General features: G+C 39.7%; 1 protein-coding gene across 4 annotated transcripts in view; it reads right to left on the bottom strand.

The window, feature by feature from the left end:
* DLC1 (DLC1 Rho GTPase activating protein) overlaps positions 1-23,906 on the bottom strand; it is a 413,805-nt gene that overhangs the window by 153,885 nt on the left and 236,014 nt on the right. The window contains exon 1 of one of the 4 annotated variants that reach the window (XM_065947631.1): positions 23,293-23,461. The exons of the other annotated variants lie outside the window; for them this stretch is intronic. Within the exon in view, the coding sequence (XP_065803703.1) occupies positions 23,293-23,431 (139 nt within the window). The 5' untranslated portion in view covers positions 23,432-23,461. Of the gene's footprint in view, positions 1-23,292; positions 23,462-23,906 lie in introns of those variants that run through there. 4 annotated transcript variants of the gene reach the window in all.

Below are 23,906 nucleotides of genomic sequence, written 5' to 3'. Positions count from 1 at the left end.
AATAGTTTTTAAATATATGAATGAATGAAAGCGCAAAGAGTAAACAAACAAATTCAGGGGTTGAAACCACATCCTCTACTGAAACCAAGTGAGTTTACCCTTGGTTTCCTGTGCTAACCAGGTCATTGTTTTTATTTTTTTGTGGGGATGTTCCATCCTGTGCATTGCAGGGTATTTTGCAGAGTCCCTGGCCTCTACCTGCTAGATGACTGGGCCACTGTTTTCACTGTCTCTGCACCCTCTGCCAGGGTTCACTATGTTCCCTCTTATTCCTGCAACTTGCCTACGTTTGCCTGACGTAAGCAACCCAGTTCCATCCCCACTGTCTGTCATGATCACTTTCCACATGACTTCAGGGACACCTTCTTTGTTAACGGCCATAGAGCTGGTCCTCATGTATAGGCAGTTACTCATACTTGTTAAATAAAAGAATACTGCCCTTTCTTATTGTTTAATGTTTACTGTACCTGTCTTGAGAGTAGGGCTCATATCCTATATCTTTTCATCACAACACAGCGTTGTGAAGAACAACAGTATATCTGGATTGAAGGACATTTAGCAATAATGCAATTGAACCCCATCTCTGAAGATGAAGAATGTGAGGATTACATAGATTAATGACCTGCTCAAGTCTCACAGAGCAGGTATAGTCCCAGACTGGGGAATACAAATCAGACTCTTAACTAATCACGCTTGGCTGAATAGATTTAAAAAAAAAATTCCTAAAGGAGGTTTGTAGTAATCACATGTATTTATTACTACGTAACTCAAGCTCTCAAAATTCCTAAGAACTCAAAACAAGGTCTCGCTTAGATTAACTTATCCCCAAAATAATTGCTTTTCTTGTCACAGATTTCTAAAATAATTTAACTAGTCAAGAAACAAGGGCAGGCTCCTTGGAGAGGGCCATAGGTGACTTGGAATAAACACCAGTAACATACTGATTAACGTGTAGAACGAAGGATACTTTTTAAACACATTTTGCAGGCTCTAAACCTCCTAATACCTGCATTCTATGCACTGTCTTGTATGTCCTGGAAGATATAGGATCAGAGACCAACTTCTTCCCTGAACTTCTTTCTGAAGCACTGCAATCAGGATGGTTGACCACAGTGGTCATATCTTGTGTTGCAAGACCAAGTTGTCTGACAAGGATTTTCTGTCTAATCTTGATAGGCAGTTCAAAAGAATGCAAACATTTATCTCAAAAAAAAAAAAAAAAAAAGCGAAAAGTCTGCCATGCCCATTGAGCAAGTGAATAGCACTTTGGCTATTGGCAAGGGTAGATGATCTCATGTGATAATCTACTTTCTATAATTTAGTCATCGTGTGAATGGGATGCTCTGGTTAAAATGCAGATTCTTGAATAAGGAATTGCTGGCTGAATTCAGCATTGAAAGTATTTTAGGGGAATATCCTGATTGTATCAAACATGTTAACTGCCTACAGGATATGATGCCGACTTTGTTTATGCCAGCTGTATAAAAAAAATTTTTTTTTAAAGAGGAATAGAAGCTGTGGGAAAGTGGTATACTGAAGCTAGAATGTTCTCTTAATCCTAACCAGCTGTCCTTGCTTGAATGCATGGGAATTTAACAGCAATTTCTTTCTCTTTCTCATAACATGCTTGGTGAGTAGCCTGCTCTGTATGCATTTTATCAAAGCAGTGACAGAGCTGTTTTCCAACTACCAAAGTGTCTAAGACAACACAAGGACATATTCAAAAGCCAACTTAAACAAAATGTATGTAAGTACCAAAACCAGACTTCTTTAAGGCTGTTAAATGCCAAGGAGCCACAATTAAGTAACTACTGAAACATAGCAAGTTTCAATTCACTTAGCCTGTTTTTAGAGTGGTTATTATCTCAAGTTGAATCACCCAGCAAATCACAAGTGCAAGGGTGAGAGAAACACAACATTCCAGTACCTGAAGATAAATAGTCTAAGTGTCACACTCCAAACTCCTCAGATCTTTCAACTACTCCTCCTTCACATTTTTCTTTAGGGACTGACAAATTATAAATCCTTGACTACAGAGGAAACTGTAGATTTACTCTGAATCTCTTGAAGTAACAGGTCAAGAGGATACACAGAAGGAAGGAAAGAAATAACATTTTTACTTTTGGTTACAAAACTATGCTATGGAAAAATATGTAAAGAGTGAGTGATTTTGATTTTTGTTAGTTTCTAAAAATGGTCACCCACATATGCCCCCATTTATTTATCATATCTGCTTCCTGAGTTTTATTTCATTTCTTTAAGATAACAGAAACACCAAGGACATGGGATTCAAGAGAATTGAGCTCACATCCGTATTTAAACTCTTACTAATAATGTGACTTTCGACAAGCTGCTTAACAGTCTGAACTTGGGTTTCCTCACTTGTCAATGAGGAGAAGGCTATCTGCCTTAAACGGCTGTAGCAGCACTCACAGAAATGGGTGACCCATGTAAACTGCGGGGCTATTCCACAGGTTCTCAATGAAAATTGGTTTCTATCTCTTCTGATACTGCATTTCTGTGATTTCTCATATGCACAAGAGACTGTTTAGAGCTAGCCTTTAGAACAATTTCATTTTGCAACTATAGGAACAATGACAAAATAAAAAAATTAAAAATGATAATTCAAAATGCCCATCAGTCACTCCAGCAGTATTTGTCATAAAAATTACAGCTATAAACAAAGATCTTGGCCACCCCATTTCTAAACAATACAAGAAATTATGAATATCAAATGACCACAGACAATCCAGTGCCATGAATAATAATGAACTGTAATGATCTGAATTGAGAGAAGTTAGAAATATGTTAATTTAACAAATTTTATGAAAACATATGAACACAGAGCTAGGATTTCCTTAGGACCTCAGAGGGATGTGAACAAATGAGGGACTCTGAAGGTCATTACTCTGATTACATATCTGCCTCGGACTGGGGGTGGGGTGCAGGGAATCAGTGCTTTTCATTATAATTGTTTTATAAACATAAATACTACAATCTTCAAAAATTTCACAACTTCTCCAAACCCATCATATTTCCTCTGTTTTCTTCTCCCACCTGTCCTGCTTGAATTGGCATGTAAACTTGTTTCTTCTGAGTAAGCCATGGGAATGTTGACTTATTTGAACTGGTGTGTGCGTGCGTGTGTGTGTGTGTGTGTGTGTGTGTGCTGCCTGAAAAAAAAAAGTGTACTGGTATGCTATGTGGGTGCATACCAGCGCTATATACAAGCACCAGAGATGTTTTTTCTGTTCAAGTAGATTCCTATCGAATTGGGTGGAGAAGACTAACATATGAAATAGCAACAAAGAGATGAAATAAATAAAAAGAAGCATATAATTACTTAATTAGAACACTGAAAGAATCATTAACTGTTCAGTTCAGTTCAGTTACTCAGTCGTGTCCAATTCTTTGCGACGCCAGGCCTCCCTGTCCATCACCAACTCCCGGAGTCCACCCAAACCCATGTCCATTGAGTCAGTGATGCCATTCAACCATCTCATCCTCTGTTGTCCCCTTCTCCTTCTGCCCTCAATCATTCCCAGCATCAGGGTCTTTTCAAATGAGTCAGTTCTTTGAATGAGGTGGCTAAAGTATTGGAGTTTCAGCTTCAACATCAGTCTTTCCAATGAACACCCAGGACTGATCTCCTTTAGGATGGACTGCTTGGATCTCCTTGCAGTCCAAGAGACTGTCCAGAGTCTTCTCCAACACCACAGTTCAAAAGCATCAATTCTTCTGTGTTCAGCTTTCTTTATAATTCAGCTCTCACATCCATAAATGACAACTGGAAAAACCATAGCCTTGACTAGACAGACCTTTGTGGACAAAGTAATGTCTCTGCTTTTTAATATGCTGTCTAGGTTGGTCATAACTTTCCTTCCAAGGAGTAAGCATCTTTTAATTTCATGGCTGCAATCACCATCTGCAGTGATTTTGGAGCCCCAAAAAATAAAGTCAGCCACTGTTTCCACTGTTTCCCCATCTATTTGCCATGAAGTGATGGGACTGGATGCCATGGTCTTAGTTTTCTGAATGTTAAGCTTTAAGCCAACTTTTTCACTCTCCTCTTTCACTTTCATCAAGAGGCTCTTTGTGTTACAAGACTTCAAATAACATGGACATCAATAAAGACTTACATTGTTCTAAATGTTATAAAAGCAAGAGAATTGAAAGGTGGAGATGACTTGTACTAGGGCACCCTGCTCTGTTGGAGGAGAAATGAGCACAGTGCTTTAGTGGAACATAGGGAGATAGGAATGACTAAAGAGAGTTCAGCTAGGTAACAGAAGACCTTCACAGATACATTGAGGGGTCTTGGTTATACATGCCTAAGAACTGCACAACACAAGGTTTTTGGGCAAAAAGAATGACAAAGTTAAGATGGCAGTGGCATGCAAGATGGATTGAAGTGGCAGATGTTGGAGTTACAAGGACAAGCTGAGAAGACTTGTTAGACTTTATCTACTGAAAAATAATGGCAATCTGTGCCCTGGTGGTGGATGTGGAATGGGAAAGGAAGGAACAGATAATGAGATACACAGAAAGTGAATTTGACAGTATTTGGTCACTGAGGTGATATGAGGGATAAAGGGTCAGGGAGGCAACCTATAGAAGTTTATGAGTTTAACCTTGCAATTGTTGACTTTAACTTGATGTTGCAAGACCACCAACATTTGATGAACAAGTCCAGTAGACAGTTGGAGATACGGGATTAGAGTTTAAAGGTGAGGATAGGACAGACAAAGCTGGCTAGCTAGCTAGAGGAATAGATAGATAAATGCATAAATAGGCATGTACATAGATAAAATAGATAAAGGAGAAAGGCTTAACTAATGCTAGTTGGGTACAGGTGTAACTATTATATCATGTATATTTATGATAGTTTGAGCTTTAGGAATTATCACATAAAAGTAAGGATATAATCCAAAAATAACTTATGAAAAAACAATATATATGATGTACTGATTCAAATAGCTCCTAAGTGTTTGGTTGATACAGAAAGAACATGAGATGCTGTGTCTCAAATTCCTGATACCTATTTTTTTCTTTTAGTTAGTTCTATACTAAATGTACTTGCATATTTTGATATACAATGTTCATACATGCATTTCTGCTTTTGGCAATATGTATATGTGCATTTGGTTTGGGCTTCAAAGAAGAATGTAAAGTTTAGAAGGAAAGAGAGACATAAACAAACCCACAACATACTGGGATGAAAGGATTGCAATTGGTTGATGGGAGAATGTGATTTTAATAGAATGAGCCAGAATGGTCTCTCAGTTGAGGTACCATTTATTGGAGACCTGGATGAAGTGAGGGAGAGAGCCATGTGACAATCGGGGAGAGTTTTCCCAGATGAGGGAACAGCAATTGCCAAGGAAGAGCAGAGGTCAGAGTGCATGGAAAGGAATGAACTGGGGGAATATAAGAAGGTGACTTAGGAGAGGTAGGCAGGCTCCAGGTCAGGTGAAGTCTTCTTGGCCACAGAACAAATTTTATTCGAAGTGTGAGGGAAAGCTAAGGGTTTTGAGTTGAGGAGTTACAAGACATGATTTACATTAAAAAATATCCCTCGGGTTGCATGCTTGAAATACACTACTGAAGAGAGGCAGAGGCAGAAGTGAGTGAGTGTGGGCTGAGCTGTTCATATGTGTCTGACTTTGTGACCCCATGGACCATAGCCCACCAGGCCCCTCTGTCCATAGGGAGGCCAGTTAAGAAGCAATAATATGAACGCAGATTGGAGTGACGGTGGCTTGGCCCAGGGTAGCAGTTCTGAGGATGGCAGTCAGAACCTCCAGGCATTTAGCTGGGAGAGCTGATGGGACTGGTGGATGGAAGGAGCGCGAAGTATGAAGGAAGACAGAAATTAATGATGAACTGAGATGAAAAGATAAGTTTTATGGGAAAGTGAAGAACTTGTCAATTTTGGACATGTTACGTGATTTTTGGCCAGTTAACTTACCTGTCTGGACATATTTCCTCATTTGTAAAACAAAAATATAACAGGGCTAATAAATCTACTTCAGAATCTACTTCGTGTGTGTGTGCAGAGTTGCTCAGTCGTGTCTGATTCTTTGCGACCCTGTGCACTGTAGCTATCCTCTCTCCATGGGATTTTCCAGGCAAGAATACTGGAGAGGGTAGCCATCCCCTTCTGGGATCTTCCGGACCGGGGGACTGAGCCCGGGTCTCCACTGGCAGGCAGATTCTTTGCATCTAAGTCAGCAGGGAAGCTCACTGCACAGTGTTAGGTACGCACTAAACAACGCTGCAACAGAGGCCCTGAGCAGAGCCCCACGCTGCTTTGTCAGGGGTTCGGCTAAAACGAAAAGGCACGCAGTCGAGGAAATTCACCATCTTTTTGAGTTTGAAAAAAAAAAAAAAGTTTAAAAACTTTAGCTACAATTTCTTTCATGGAGTGTTTTTTTGGGATATGGGCACTACTGTTGGTGTTGGGAGAGAGTGATAGTTCTAAATGCTAATTATGTTATGAGTGCTAAAAATAATCATTTCTTATGGTGACTGCCATTGAATAAGTAAATTTAGTATAAAAATTATGGATGTTAGAGACATTCTAATTGAAATAGGAGACTTAAAAGAAGAGACAAGGTTTATATTTTGGAGAGAAGAACAGAAAGAACTTAAGAGAATTGCTTAAGGGGAACATATTCCATGAGAAATTATAAAAGGCATTAAAATTAGGAGGAAAATCAATAATTATGTTATTATAAGAAAATCAACCTACGTTTTACAGAGCAAGGCTTGTTTCTATCCGAACTTCATGTTCTCAAAGAATGACTTGTGATCAACGGTAAAGTGAAAAGAGATCATTTAACTAAGGAAGTTGTAAATTCACCAATATTGCCAGGCAACTTTGAGGAGCCCATTTCTACAATCATATCTGAGGTCTTCACAATACCACAGAGTGCACCGCTTCCAACTTATCAATACAAAAAGAAGAAAGACAGCTAGGTGGATGGAAAAACGCACGTGCAGAGATCACCATGCCCTTACTCAGCAGTCTTAATTTTAAAACTGAATAACCACCTTTAGTTATATATCTCTGAGAAAAAGTTGAGGTAAAGACATTGATTTTTAACAGGCATATCATTCTAAAGCATGATGCTTTGCTTACAAAAGACATATTAAAAATAAAGTATTGCTATTTTACTCATTTAACACAGAAGAATAAAAAAATAAAATCTACACTTAGTTTTGAAAAATAATGCTTCTGGCATTGGAGGATAATTATCTACCATTTGAGGAAAGACTTGTTTCTCAGTGATATTTGTCCCTGGGACTTCACTGGCAGTCCAGTGGTTAGGACTCTGTGCTTCCAACACAAGAGGCTAAGGTTTGATCCCTCATCAGGGAAGTAAGATTCCACATGCTGCTTGGAATGGCAAAAAAAAAAAAAAAAAAAAAGTTGGGCCCTTATGCCAAGTTTTCACACTTATTCCAGGGAACCCTTGGTCCTCATGGAAGCCTTCAAGGGAATCTTTTTTTTAACTTTGGTGAAGAGGAGGTATTTCTTAATATAGGTTATTGTGAGAATATTATTTCTGAGTCATACTTTCTGCTTCCTCTAATTCTCAGATAGATTTCCCCTCCATTTTCTAACCTCATCACCTATCTAAGTTGCATGAGTACAACAGCTCAGTCGCTCAGTTGTGTCCAACTCTTTGTGACCCCGTGGACTGCAGCCTGCGAGGCTCCATCTTCCATGGAATTTTCCAGGCAAGAATACTGGACGGGGTTGCCATTTCCTACTCCAAGGGATCTTCCTGACCCAGGGATTGAACCCATGTCTCCTGCACTGGTAGGCAGATTCTTTACCACTGAGCCACCTAGGAAACCCTTAAGCTGCATTTGTACCCAAATACAGACCCAGAATAGGCATAAATGAACTTGACATTTATTATCACCTTTAAGCAGATATTTAACTACATTTTAATTAAAAATATTAAAATGAAAAACATTATTCATTATTTATAAGCTTCATTCCAACTCTATTTATCTAATTTTTGCTTAATTCTATTAATAACTTAAAAAACCCTTCATGATATACTTATATATGATACATACATATAAAAATTTAGATATGTATATGGCTATATATACAAGAACACATACATTTATATGTACCCATACATACATATTGATATATATATTTGACTTGGTTAATATCTTATGCTATTTATATTTTTGTGGGTTTTTTTAAAAGTAAATATTTTATGAGTTTTACAGCACTTGAAAAATTCTCTACTATTGAGATATTGGGTATTCTTCTATATCATTGGAGGGTGTGCAGTACATGAACACCCACCACAGTTTGAACAGTTTGGCCACATAAGATGTGCATAACTTACTAAGAAATTCCATCCTTACCAGAATTACTCTGTCATAGAGAAACTTCTACACATATGTACAGAGAGGTATAAACAATAGTATTCACTCCTAATAGCAAATGCTTGTAATAGTGCATAACTGAAAGCAAACTAAATGCCTTTCAGAAGAAGGATGACTAAGTAAAATACAGCATATTCATAAAATAAATCGTAAGAACAAATGATCTTCAAGTTTCAACATGAATAAAATAATTCTCAAGGAAAACCTATACAGAATATTTTTTGACATAAATCTCAGCAGTATTTTTTTGGAATTGCCTCTAAAAGCAAAAATAAATAAATGGGACCTAATTAAACTTGAAAGCTTTTGCATAGCGAAGGAAACCATCGACAAAACAAAAAGCAACATACTGAATGGGAGAAAATATTTGCAAATAGTATGACTGATAAAGGATTAATAGTCGACATAAATAAACAGTTCATACAATTCAACATCAAAACCAAAACCAAAACCAAGCAACATGATTAAAAACCAGGTAGAATACCTGAATAGAGATTGTGCCAAAGAGGAAATGTAGACAGCCGACAGGCACGTGAAGAGATGCTCGACTCGGCTAATCGTCAGGGAAACGCAAACCAAAACCACAACGAGCTATCACTTCACACCTTAGGAACAGCTCTCATAAAAAAGAACATACATAACAAATGTTGGTGAGGATGCAGAGAAAAGGAGGCTCTTACATATAGAGTTGGTGGGGATGTAAATTGGTACAGCCACTGTGGAAAAGAATATGGAGGTTTCTCAAAAAACTGGAAACAGAAATACCATATGACTTAATTCCAGTCCTGGGTATATATAAAAAAAAACAAAAACAAAAACAGTAATTCAAAAAGATGCAGGCACCCCCAGTGTTTATAACAGCATTATTTATAATTGTCAAGATGAGGAAGCAACCTAAGTGTCCATCAACAGATGAGTGGGTAAAGAAGCTATTCAGCCATAAGAAAGAATGAAATGTTGCCATTTGCAAACAACATGGATCATCTTGGAAGGCATTATATTAAGTGAAATAAGTCAGACAGAGAAAGACAAACGCTATATGATATCACTTATATATGGAATAAAAAAATGCACAACAAACTAGTGAAAATAACAACAACAACAACAAAAAATAGACTAAAAGAAGAACAAACTAGTAGTTGCCAGTGGGGAGTCTCAATAAAGGGAAAGGATAGCAAGATGTAAAAACTATTAAGTATCAAATAAGCTACAAGGATATATCATATAACACAGAGAATATAGTCACAATTTTATAATAACTATAAATTAAGTATCAGCTTTAAAAACTGTGATTCATTATATTGTGTGCTCAGTTGCTCAGTCGAGTCTGACCCTTTGCAGCTCCATGGACTGTGGTCTGCCAGGCTCCTCTGTCCATGGAATTTTCCAGGCAAGAATACTAGAGTGGGGTGTCATTCCCTTCTCCAGGGGATCTTCCCCACCCAGGAATTGAACTCACATCTCTTGAGTCTCCTGCACTGGCAGGAGGATTCCTTACCATGTGTCACCTGAGAAGCCCATATAATATTGAACAAAAACTAAACATCAATAAAAAGCTTAATTGATAAAAATATATTCAAAAATATAATTCTGAGCAAGATGACTTACAGAATGATATCTGTAGTATGGTCCCATTTAAAAAATTTAAATGTGCAAAACATAATTAACATTGTTCTGGGTTACTTACATACATAATAAGAGTGCAAAGCCATTATGGGAAGGATTGAATCCCAAGTTCAGGACTAGAATGTCAGGGGGAGTTGGGGAGGAAATGGGATGGAATGGGACTCAGGAGGGGCACACAGTAATTTTAAATTAAAAATTTTGAGACAGTAATTTTAATATTTTATTACTTAAGTTAATGGTTGATACATGGGGATTTTTTTGTATGTCAAACGCTTAATAATGATAATCTCGCCATTAGTTAATTGATAACATATCTAAAGATGTTTTTGGACAAAATATTTTTGGAAGGCAAAGGTACTGATTTCAAATGTTGCCTGAACTGTATTGAATCAAAAAAACAGTGAGTATGTTATGAAAACAGCAACTTAAGCCACATGAGACACTGTGATCAAGTGTCCCAGGGTAAGACTGCATGGACCATTAGCTAAAGCAACATCACCTTCATTTTACAAAAGCAATTAGTACATGCTTCAGTCTTCAAAGTGAGCAAGGATTACCTACTCTTAAAAAGTTATTAAAAGCACTTGGCTTTTGACCCTTAGAGCACACTGGGTCCAAAGTATGGGCCAGTTTTTTTCCATTGTAATAAAAATTACAAAATGCCATTTTCCTAGACTCTGTTTAAAAACAGAGATGTTACATAAGTTATTGTGATTCAAAAGCATGCACTTTTACATAGAGAAAAGTAGATAGCTCATGTCATGGAGTTTTATTAATCAGGTAAAATACTTTAAGTCCAGGTAGGGACAAGAATATGGAACAAGGACAGGAAAGTAAGCACACACAGGACAGATTATGAATTCTGACCTAATTCAACTTGTAGCTCATTTTCAATGCAAACTGGGTAAAGAAAAATAGCAGACAGTCACAAAATCGACTGGAGTCAGGGTCTGTGTGGGTTGTTAGGGGGATTAATGAGGATGAAAGGCCATGAAGGTTCACTCCAGGAATACTTCATGGGCAAAGTGGGAGTCATGCTCAGGGTCACAGAAATAAAAACATTTTCTGCAAACTGACCTCATAAGAATGGGAACCTGGAATGCGTGTGGCAATGGCTGAGAATAGATGGGTGTGCTGTTTTGACCCATTCATTCTGGTGTGATCAGCAAGCAGGGGTTTACCCTCACCTCCCTGTTAAGGCCCTTCCCAGATGCCATTTTCTTATTTTCCTTTCTTTCTTTAAAAAAAATTAAATGTTTATTTTTTCCCATTTCCCAGCTTATTAACACTTGGCTCTTATTAACACTTGGGTAATCCTTGGGGTTTGTGCAGTGTGGCTGGTCACAGACTGTTGTTATTGCCTTAAATGTGGCAAAGGGGCATTTACAATAGATTTTCAGCCTGCGCTTTGAAATCACTTTTCTGAGGTTTAGCCTCCATGTTTATCTTCAGTTGTGCAAAGATTATGCTGTGCCAAAGAGCTCTGGCTGGAAACACAGCCCGGGTTCTAAGTCATCAATTTATACAAATGATCACTTAAAGACTGAAAGAAATCTTTCTCTTCTTTTCTTACCCTAGCCAAAAAAAGAAGGAAAGAAGAAAGAAACTTAATATTATGCAAAAGATGTTGTACACAAAATGGGATTCATTACTGAATATACATTTCACAAATGCACAGTATCCTATGTGTAACATTTCCAGGGCTGTTCTCATCCTATTGCTATCACGGCCGCCTACATACAAAGAACACAGATAAGGTCAACTCCTTGGGTTGTCTTGTCACACCTCTGCATTTTCCATCCTGGTGCTCCCAGCTTCACACAAGTTCTGCTGGCATTTGGCTGCATGTGGTCTGTAGCCCGAGCATAACTGAAAGGGCCTCAGTTTTTCCCTGTAACTGAGCGGGACAGTATTCTACTCTGGTGTGTGCTCAGTTGCTCAGTTGTGTCTGACTCTTTGTGACCCCATGGACTGTAGCCCGTCAGGCTCCTCTGTCCATGGGATCCCCCAGGCAAGAATACTGGATCAGGTTGCCATTTCCTTCTCCAGAGGATCTTCCCGACCCAGGGATTGAACCCATGTCTCTTGGGTCTCCTGCACTGGCAAGCAGATTCTTGACCACTGTGCCACCTAGGAATGAGTGCTGGCTTTTAAATAAGCCCTCTGCAGAGTTCCTATCAATCAATAATACTTAGAATAAGGAAATCTAGCCAGGTGAACTAAGACTTGAGAAGGCCTGGTACCACGCTTATCCCCACGTTGCTATGGGTTTGGTCCTATCACTCCCTTCCCGCCCCCACTAGTTTATCATCTCGTTTGTTCACCGAGGAGCTACACATGAGTCAATGTGCATGTGCTCATTTCATCTGGCTGGAATTCACTAAATGAAATTCTAGCTTCTTGTAATAGCACAAAGGAGAGATGTTCCTATTGCAGTCTGAAAGTACATGCTTAAACTTGTTTTCATTGGTGAAAAATTATAGTCCAAAGACTGACTCATCTGAGGTGAAAAGCAATACGTTTGATGGCATCCTTTACAACCTGAGATGGGCTTCATTTTCAAAAGTTTTATTTTAAATATAGAATATCGTAAAGGTATATGAGGAATGTCCTTACTCATCCAGTTTAGCTCTCTCTTTTTTTTGCCAGATGTTTATGTTGGTGAGAAACCAATAACACTGTCTAGACCTCTAGGATATAGTAATCAAGCATGAATGGAAAACATTCAGAGGTCACACTTCAATCTGGACCTACAACATCCTGCTATTCAAAACCAGATTAGAGATGATGGCTCATGATAAACGGAACCACACCGAATGCTGAGTCAGTGATTTGAAAGTTGTCTGCAAAAAACTAAATATGTCACCAAAATTCTAAAAAGTTAAAACAAAGTCTAGACATCATTACAGGAGCTGAACCTCTGCCCCCACTCCAGGTTGTCAACAACCAGATGCTACATTGTGACTTTTACACCAGCATCCTGTAAATCAGAAATCCTTAATCTGTTTTTGAAGAGAGGTTCCCTGAAGTCTTGGCTTCCTGAGGGATGTACGTGTGTGTGCTGAGTGTGCGTGTTTGTGTACACAACTGCCTAGATGTGTTCATATTAATAATAAATCCCTTAAAGACACACAGAGAGAAAAGTGATTTGTGGTGTCAGGATACTTAGAGATTACCAAGCAAGATTTCAGCTGGCAAAATATGGTGTGTTTTTTGCTATGTCCCGGTGATTTCTGTTGTCGAGAGATTGTTAATTAGTTTTTCATTAATAGTGTTTCAGTTCTTAACTGACATAATTTACTGACTGGAGATTCCTGCAGTACAGGATCAAAACTGACACTGAATTCAACACAAAGATATTTTTACTAATCAAATAAAGCGGAGACTGGGTATCTTGGCAAATCATAAAAACAGCCTCTGTTCTCTCCACCTCCTGGTTGCCACTCTCAAGCCCTTACTGAACTTTCGACTGGGAATATATTTCTGTTATAATGAAAGCAAGGTGTGGGTCAATGACTATCTCAAAAAAGGGCAAACCTTACTGCTTCCAGCCTAGACTGGAGCAAAATTGTGGTGGGATACTTTATCTTTTTATTTTTATTCTTTGGAGGAAGCAAACAGGTGAGTCCACTCAGTTGCTAGTGTGAGAATTTTTTTCCCAGTGTTGAGGAACATCCATATCACTTATCTGGCTGAACATATCAATGCTATTGTGAAAAAATTTTTCAATATGAAATCCCTGCATTTATCATCCTCCTAGTACACACGCACGCATGCACGTGCACACACGCACACACACATACATATGTCGCTGCCATCACATCCTCATAGTGACATAGAGGCTCTTCTCTGCAATGATTCAAATGTTTTCATTTCCATGTGCAATAATGGAAAAATGATAATTTATGATTTGAAAAGCTAGTTATCTCAAAGAAATTTTCACTTATAAATAATGTTCATTGGGATACAAATGAGCGTGACTGTACCAAAGTACAGAAAAACCAGTAATGAAATGGTCTGTTCGTCCTTTTGTTATAATGCACTTGGGTCAGTAGTCAGTTCCTACTGTAGACAGGAGAGAGACAGAGGGAGGAAGGGGAGGAAGGAGAAAGGGAAAGAGGGAGGGAAAGAAGAAATGAGGGAAGAGAAAAGGAGGGAAGCGAGGAGGAAGGACAGATACTGACTGGCTCAGCAAGTGCCTTATGGGTTCTGTCAAACCATGCTCTATAGGCTAGTTTTCTCCGTAGGTTACTTTTTTTCCTGTCAACTAGACTCTAAACTATGGAAGTCTAGGGACAGTTTTTAATTTATGCTGTCTATTTTCTACCAGCTAGCATTACAGTCAGTGCACAATCAATCTTAGCTAATTTGTAGCTAGTACAAGGCTATGCTCATGCAATGCGAAAGCCCTCCGTCACTCTGCTTCAGGGGGTGCTCTGTCTGCCTTTTTGGCTGTAGGGTTTGAGCCACATCTCACCTTCTCTCTAAGGCCCCTAGTTTGAAAACAAAATGTTCAGCTTTGAAAACTTTCTTGCTTTCTTTCATCCTCTGGCTTCTCTACCTGGAAATACTAAGATGCCACAATTAACTGGATTCTTTGGAATATATTACAGAAGTCACTTCTAAGAGAAAATGAGGCCATGATAGGTGAACATACTTTCAGTACTCAAAATATGCTCTAATTAAAATGTGGAAGCTGATAAAAGCAGTATTAATTCAAAGTCATACCTACTTTGGTAATTTTCTCACTGATTTAATTAAACTCTGCATTCGATAGATAATTAATATTCAAATTATTTTTTCTCTAATTTTCAAATTACTGAAAGCAATCTAGAGTGTTACTGATCTGAAATGAACTAGAATTTTTTTGAGATCATTATATATATACGAGAATACAGAATTGCTTCACTATGATTATGTGTGTGTGTGCGTCTGTGTGTTGGTCGCTCAACTGACTCTCTGTGATCCTATGAACTGTAGCCCACCAGGCTCTTCTGTCCATGGAATTCTCCAAGAAAGAATACTGGAGCGGGTATCCATTCCCTTCTCCAGGAGATCTTCCCGATTCAGGGATCAAACCTGGGTCTCCCATACTGCAGGCGGATTCTTTATTGTTTGAGCCACTAGGGAAGCCCCCATGATTACATACTTGACCCTCAAATTCTATTACCTCAAGTATTTTTCTGTTCAGAGTATGATATAACCTTGGTGACTGGTAAACATTTAAGAATATAATAATTATGCTGTATTTTTTGAGGTGTGATAATTATGTCATATTTTAATATAACTCATCTATCATTATTTCTCTTTTCTTTTAAAAATCCAAAATAGGAATATCTCTTTTAAAGTTATTATGGGAAGAAAAAATGTCCTTACTTCCAATTTGGTTCCATGAGAAATTCTATGAAATAACAAAAGACTTAGAAAAATCTATTTTAAGTCCATAGCCCATGTATGTTGAGATCTGAGATCAATTTCATCAATAAACTAAAATATTTAAAACACAATCTTCAAGTTTAGTTCATTTGGAATTCTGAATCAATCAAAAGCACCCTGTTTTAGATAGTGACATATTTTAAACTTTAGTACATTTCAACTTCATAAACAAGTCAGTATCTCATCTTAAAGAAATGGTTAAAGCTATGATCTCATAGCATTTTGGAGGTATCGAGTCTTTGTCCCATGAAGAGAATGGCTAGTTCATCAGGAAAGATGCACTAATTTGTCTGATACTTCTTTGCAGAGAGGGTCTCCCCTTGCTCCATGGGGTTGTCCACTGATGGTCTGATTTACTGATTTACATTTATAGGTTACTCTGCTCATGAGAGGAGTTGGGCTCGCTGGGATGCACAGAGCAGTTTAAACTGATGTTTCTCAACCTTCATGCTCATGTTCCATCCCTCCCACCTGCGCATGATTACTCTATCTTCAGCATTTTGGAAGATGCAGTTTGCGCTATGGAAACAATAAATGGATCATGTATATCTTTAAAAACTACATGTGCTCTTTCCAATATTGCCCCTTTCAAGTGTGTCTTTTCTCATCCCCTCGAGAGTCACTGGTTTAAAGATCAAATCAGTGATGAGTTTCAGACCTCTCTCAATGTCAAGAGACACTGTACAGTTCTTCCTTAAGAAAATGGGGTTCGTGTTGCCCATGCTGGGTCCCTCTTAAATTTAAAGGTAGAATTCAGATGTGATGTTCGTGGCTGATGGTTAAGGACTGGGTCTGTCTTGTTAGTTCTCTGCTACTTAGCACAACATTTCGCACAGATTCTCAATATAGATTCTCAATAAATATTTGTGATATTAATTAATGATGATGGCGTATTTGAATGTTTCTGATTTTTGTCCATGGACATTAATTAATGGATTTTTAAGGTATTGCCAAAAATACCCTAGCTTAAATGGGAATAAAAATAGTAGTACATGCCTCTTAGGATCATTTTTAAGATTAAAGCACTTGGTAAACACTCAAATGACAACTTATTGTTATTATATTACACTAGCTGCTTTGTCTTTGACTATTACCTGAGGAATATGACAGTAGTCCTGTAGTTGCTAGTTTGATTATTAAAGGGATGAGTAACTTTGGTCTTTTCCATGGTTGGGCCTTCATCAATAATTCCAGGAAAATGATTCAAAAATATCAGTGGTTGTTCACAAGCAATGTGGGAAGAGCACAGAAGGATCAACATGAACACACCATCATTACAAGTAAATACCCCCAACACATGCCTTGTGAAGAGCATATCCTCTTTCTCCAAGAATGACATATTATTATTAAGTGACAGGAAGAAGAAACTGAAAAACACATACAAGGCAAGCTTGAGTTCAATCTACTCCTTAATCATTCCTCTAGAATTGAGCTCCTACAGTGGAATGTTCTTTTAAATCCTGTTGTGGTTTCATGATACAGATTCTGATGCTTAGGCAGACCTGTCACTAATATGAAACAGTCACTCAGGTGTGTCCGACTCTTTGCAATGGAATTCTCCAGGCAAGAATACTGGAGTGGGTAGCCAGTCCCTTCTCCAGGAAATCTTTCCAACCCAGGGATCAAACGGAGGTTTCCTGAACTGCAGGGAGACTCTTTACAGATTGAGCCATCAGGGAAGCCACCAGGGAAGTCATGAATATACGCCTTCTATTAAGCCCCTGACTTTGAACACATCTCATTATTGCAATTATAATGACCTTTGGTAAACGATGCTGACTGTTCATACTTACTGTTTTATGTCATCCTTTTCTGGAGAGACATACTATTTTAGATGAACAAAGTTACAGAAGTTTTGCTCCAGAAAGGGAGGCGTGAGGACTGTCCCTTTCAAGTGGCAGCCTTGATGCTGAGCGTACTTTTTCCTACTTCAGAGCAGGCCCACGTGCTTGGATCTCTCTGCTGGTGCTGCTGCTCTTTCCCGTGTTTGGCTCCATCTATCTAGCAATTTTCAAAGCAGGTTCCAACTCGTTTGAGAAGACTCTCAGATATTGTATAATATATCTAGCCTGACAAACTCATATGCAAAGACTGATTCCCTCATCAGTGTCTGAAAACAGTTAACTCTCTAGTCAATTCTTTTTGGATTTCAACCCAGTGTCCGTAAAAGTCACCTTCATTAGATTCTTCTTTCTTTTGCACCACAGGTACAGAAGTAAATCCCATGTTCCATTCAAATGTTACCTTTTCATTTCCTTAGGACTGGTGAACTACTTTTGCCCAAAGGATTTAGGCAAATGCTGGGGTGTCACCCTACAGGGGTGAAGCTTCCTTGCAAGTAGAGCATAAGGAAACGGGAAGTTATACCAACCAAAAACTGACAGAGGGTTTACTTATACCAGAGACTTTTCTGAGGACTTTGTATAGTGACTCACATGATCCTTAAAACAATTTTATGGCATAGATACTATTTTCATCCCTTTTTAAATTGGTGAGGAACAGACTTGCCCAAAGTTACCCAGGCAGTCTGATAGCACAGCCAGCTTGCTCGGTAACTATATTATATTTCCTCTCATTCAAGCTGGCCTCAGCATCTGAATGCTTCTTCTTCTTTTTTTTTTTAGAAATAGTAATATCTAATTTAATACACGCTCATATCCACCCTTCAGAAGGCGACCGTGTCTCATGAAGCGTTATTAATGGTTGTCTCTCAGGCCCTTTGAAATGTTCTGTAGTGTTGCATTCTTCTAGAGAAGTCTTTGTTTACTTGAGGAGCCTGCATAGTTTGAGGCATACATCACTACTGGTTAAAAGACATTCTATTTGCCCTTACTTGCTTTTCATGGTGAACCAATGAGTAGAAAACAGTTCACAGGAGTCAGTGTTTGTGGTTGCCTGTCATGGGAAATGGGCCAGAATTCTTGATGCCCTGCTGAATTCAGAGCCAATATACTGAAAGTGTGTTGAGCATTCTTTTTTGCTGGTGAAGTGGAGACTTGATCAGCTGAAATGTAAAAATCTACTTCCCAAAAGATAGAAGATGCTGAACATCCAACAAAGTATCCCGGGGGGCTGGGAGGGGGGCTCTAACCTATCATAGATATCTGAATCATTTATTTTATGCCTATTGAATCTGAGACTGGTCTTAATTTTCTTAATTTCTTCATAGGCAATTCGGTTCCTCTTCTCTTTAATGTTTAGCCATAGAACTGTGTGTTCATAACAGGTTGAAGTATTTAGGTTTTTTCCCCTTATGTCATCTTTCCCTAAAAGAATAGATTGAATACTTTAAAAAATCAGTATGTCTTACACTATAGAAATTGTTCTTATCTTGTGTGTGTGTGCTTAGGTGCTCAGTCGTGTCCGACTCTTTGCAATCCCAAGGACTGCAGCCTGCCAGGCTCCTCTGTCCTTGGGGTTCCGCAGGAAAGAATACTGGAGTGGGTTGTCATGCCCTCCTCCAGGGGATCTTCCCAACCCAGGAATCGAACTAGGGTCTCTTGCATTGCATGTGGATTCTTTACCAACTGAGCTACTAGGGAAGCCCTGTTCTTATCTTATTACAGGTTAAATAAGAGCTAATATTTTATTGCTTTTTGGATAATTTATTCAGTCCACTTTCCAAACTGATGAAAGACACTTCACATATGTCCTCTGGATTTTGCCTTACTTTCAGTCTTCAGTCTCTCTGTGTCTTTCTCATCTTAATTTTTTTTTTTAAATTTCCTTAGAGGGCATCCTGTTGGTATATCAGTTTAAACTTGTTAATGGATCTTTGTGAAATATACATCAAAGAATTCCAGCCATCTCATGTATGAGAGACTAGCATCTCAGGCAATAAGAATTTTTGACTGAAAGTATTGAAAAGCCATGGAAAGCATTAAGCAGGCATTTTTAATTGAGGGTCTATGGAGAGAATTCAAGGTGTCCATGAACTTGGAGGAGCAAATATAACATTTTTATTGTCACTAAACGTAATTGAGATGTAGCAGCTTTTTGAATTATGAATGTTGACAAATTGACACCACTCCACACACAGTGGTACTAGTGTCCCCGTGACTTCATCACCAGTGGAAATGAGACTCTTCCAAACCACATTACAGTTATCACAAAATATCATTTATACTCATCTTTCCTCCATAGTTATGGCCGTTGTCACACTCGCTCCAGATCACACACGGTTGCAGTTCTCTCCACAGATGTTCGCGGGACGCTGCTGGCCCCATTCAGCCGCTAAACAGGAAAGCTGAAGATCTGCGTGTTGCCACCTAGACATGGATATTGCCCAGGATTTCCTCTCTGTGATGGTTGGTGACATGTAGACGAATTAAGGATGGCTGCTCAGTTAATGCTATTAACTATGGCTGCAGTAACAATCTGCACTCCCACATCTTTTAAAAACATCAAATTTATATTTAATTCCCTATATTGAATCCCATGGACAGAGGAGCCTGGTGGGCTACAGTCCATAGGGTCTCAAAGAGTCGGACACAACTGAAGCGACGTAGCACCTGTTTTGAACACATTATCCTGTTATAGAATTCATGTTATAGTGCCATATCACAAAGTTTAGTTTGAACACCTTGATCCCTATATTTCATTCTAATTGGTTTCTGCTATAATTCTATACATTTTGCTTATATATTAAAAATATTATTCTGAGAAGTGAGTTCATAGGTTTCACCAGAATGCTAATGAGATCCATTGGCACAAAAAAGTGTAGTTCTACATGATAGGATTAAGGGGCAACAGGTTTTTCAGGAATGAAATGCTCTCCAGAGCCAAGATGTCCCTGAGCTCAAGGAGAAGAGTGGCAAGGACGCAGTACACGCGTAAGACCGAAGCACAATTCGTCCAGAGAAGGGCTGTCAGCCCATCTGTCACTCACTGTTAACCTCAAAGTCCTAATTCCCTGAAAACACAATGCCATCCTAAGCTTTTAGGAGAGAAAAGAGACTGAGAACAACGGTTGCAGAGGGGACGGGAGTAAGAGAAGGCCCGTGGGCTGCGGTTGTGCAGAACCAGCAATTACAGATAAAGGAGGATGCAATTAAGACAGTCTGTTCTGTCACTCCTCGCGACTGGTCGGTCTTTCAATAACAGCAAGCAACAGTTCTGTCTTTCCTTTATGTAAGGCTGTGGACCCTTAAAAATAACAGATGGAATCTGTTTTACACATAAGAGAGTTTAAGGCAAGGGGAGGTAAATGATGGTTTGCGTATATAACACCATTTGGAGTAGAAGAACTAGGAGCTTCTAAGTTATGTAGTGTGTGTGTGTGCGTGTGCGCGCGCGTGCCTGTGCGCGCGCTTGCATGTGCGTATATGTGTAAGAGAGAGAAAAACAGAGACCTACATTGATTGAGAGAGAAGATACCTAACAAGGAAACTTAAAACTCTCTTCCACGGCCAAACACTCTAGTCTGGTGAAACCTCTGAAAGAAACTGAAATCTCAGATTAGTGTTTGAGAAACTTGGTGAAAGTCATCAAGGTAACGACCATCATGGAAATAACATTCCAGGTACTATTAACAGAAGTTATTTCCCTCCAGAGGCTTCCAAACATGTTTCACCTGTCACCTCATTAACTTCACAACATAAGAGAAGTGGGCGGTTTGGATTTTCTACTGCCCTCCATTCTGCAAGAGAGGGCAAAGTGGTGTGATGTAGAATAAAGACTGGATTTGATGTTTAGAGAAGTAGCTTTTTGTGGATAATTAACAGCTAATATTTAGCCTTTGGCCAGTGGCGGGGGGGGTGCAGAGAAGTTTGAGGTAAAGCATAGAAGTGTCCTGAAGTCTGGATGTGCACCAAATAGGTCTTCACTTGACTGAGCTATAAGCCAAGCAGGAGAGAGGACACAGAAAGAGTCCAAGTCCCCAGCAATCGCAGTCAGCTATGGTAGCCAAAGTCCTTTCTTATTCAAGTATCATATCAGGCTATTCCACTGTGTAAATTACCAAAGAGGTTCATATTTGTCTTAAAGAACCCTGACAATATAAAGAATCTCTTCCTTCAGTAGACCTAAAGCTAAAGTCCCACTTGCTGTTAGAGCTGGGGAAATGTTTAATTTTTATCACATGTAAAAAGTAACTATTTGTCTCCACGAGGTCTTCATGAGGTGCTATATTTTGGACTCCATACAGACCATTAATATATAGCAGACAAATGACAAAGCAGAGACAATAAGTTTCTAGGGATAATATCCTTATTCTAAGAGACCAACAGCTGTCAAAAGCTCTTCATTTATGAAAATACAAGAGGTCTGGGAAGCAAGACTGCTTGAATCAACCTCTAGTTTCAAATTAGAGCACCAAGCTACAATAAAATATTTTTATGTTATTTTTAATGAGGCATGATTTGTGAAATCTTTCCACTTGGGACAAAGGATGTGTCAAGAAAACCAACAGTGAAGCAACCGTTTTTTAAAAGAGTCAATCAATAGAGTCATGAATTTTACACTCCCATATCTTATGTCTTAAACTTTTGACCAACTGGAAATTGTTATTACTTAAATCTACTTTAAAAAAACTTACTATAAAGTTGAATTTCTTCAAGGTATCATATTTTACTCTAAAGCCACAATAAAATTATTAAATTTAAAATATTTTACTTTCTTTACTACCTTATGGTAGACTTGACATTGTTTACTCTTTCCCAGTCTTGAGCAGTATTATTTAGTTTAACAGAGAGAAAGATTTTCGTGAGCATTTGGGACAAATTCACAGCCTACAATGATATGTAACTAGCAGGTTATCTTCCTAATCTGCTCACAATCACAAACCTTAACTTTCACCTCTTCAAGTCACGTCAGGACAATGAGGTCAAAGTCAAACGGCCTTTTATCAAGAACACATAGCACAGAAACCTGGATTGACACTAGGAGGCCACATCCAATATTTTTAACCATTGAGAACTTCATTCACTCTATGGAAAAACAACTGGATTAACCAAGAAGGTTAAGAAAACATAATCTTTGACCCATCCATGCAAATAGCTGAAGTATAGCGACTTGGAGAGCAAACAGGAAGGAGCCATTAAACACTGTTGGGGTGCCTTCCCTGGATGCACAGAGGTTTTGTTTTCTTGTGAGAAGCTATTTTTTAAATCAATTTATGAATATTCTTAAACCACAATCAGGCAGAGGTTCCCTTTTCCTTAACGTACCCTTTCAAACAGTCTGCCATTCGGTCTCTGTCACATGAACCCTAGAACGTTTGAACTGCACACTGTATTTACGTTTTATTATATTTCAAACGCCTGCCTCCAGCATACCTGACACCCTCTTGGAACTCAGAGCAGCCCCAGGCTGCCAGAGGAAATACCAGCAGGCTTTCACTGGGCTGCATAGATGACTCCCCTTCCCCTCAGCCTCGAAGGCCCCTCTCTGCACAGGCCAGGCCACCTCACCAGACCAGCTCCGCAGCTGACCCTCCGAGGCCCATCCGACCTCGGGGCTTTTGCCTGGTGTTATTCATCACCACCGATTTCCTGACATTTGAAAGGTCCTTGCTTTTGTTTTCAAGGCTAAAAAAGAAAAAAAAAAAAAAAAAACCACCACAAAACCTCTCATAAAACCTTATCTAGAAATAATCAGACCAGAAACCAGAGAGGAACTGGAGTTTAAAAAAAAAAAAAAATCACTACAGAAACGCTAAACCTCAGAACAAGGGAGACTGAAATCCTTGCCATGACAGTGATGAACTTCACTGCGTTGATGAGCTCATGCATGATCCGAGTTAATAACTGTGCCTGTGTATTTAATTGTTTTCCTTTTCAGATCTCTCGTCCTCGCCCGCCCCTCTTTGCCTCTCACCTGCCAGCCGCCTGTCTCGGGTGTTTTTCCAAATGACATCCAGGGCTCTGGCCGTGGAGTCTCGGATGTGATCACTGAAGGACCTCCGGAGAGGGGCTCTCAGGGGCCGCGCCATCACGTGGGCCTCGGGGTCCCCCATCCGCCGCGGCCGCAGCGGACTTCGGCGCTACCCCGGCGCGGCCACCCACCCGCGGGGCTCGCTCCTGCGGCGGTCCCTCCCCGGCGGCGGGCGGTCGCCGCGCGAGGCGGCCGGGGTGCGTGCGCGCCGGGCCCGGGGGCGAGCGAGCCGCGCGCGAGCCCCGCGCCCTCAGGAGCCGGGCATTGCGGCCGGGCTCGCGCCGCGGCCCGGGGAGCGCCGACTGCAGGCGGCCGCCTGGCCCCGCGCCAGGCCCGCGCGGCTGCCACATCTGGAAAGGCTTAGAAGTGAGCCTGCAACACCCGCGCGCAGCTCTCGGGCTGCCTTCGTGCCTGTCTAGATGATTCTGGCTTCCTGTGTGATCCAGTAACCCGACTTGGCAGAGCTCGGCTGTTGGTCTAGGCAATAACGTGTCCCCCTGCCCTGGCAGGCCGGTACCCTTGCGTGTTTTGAAGGAAAGGCCGGGCAGGAGGCAGAA

The sequence above is a fragment of the Muntiacus reevesi genome, chromosome 10 (genome assembly GCF_963930625.1).
Source record: "Muntiacus reevesi chromosome 10, mMunRee1.1, whole genome shotgun sequence".
Classification (NCBI taxonomy): domain Eukaryota; kingdom Metazoa; phylum Chordata; class Mammalia; order Artiodactyla; family Cervidae; genus Muntiacus; species Muntiacus reevesi.
This window is presented reverse-complemented; position numbering and strand designations above follow the sequence as displayed.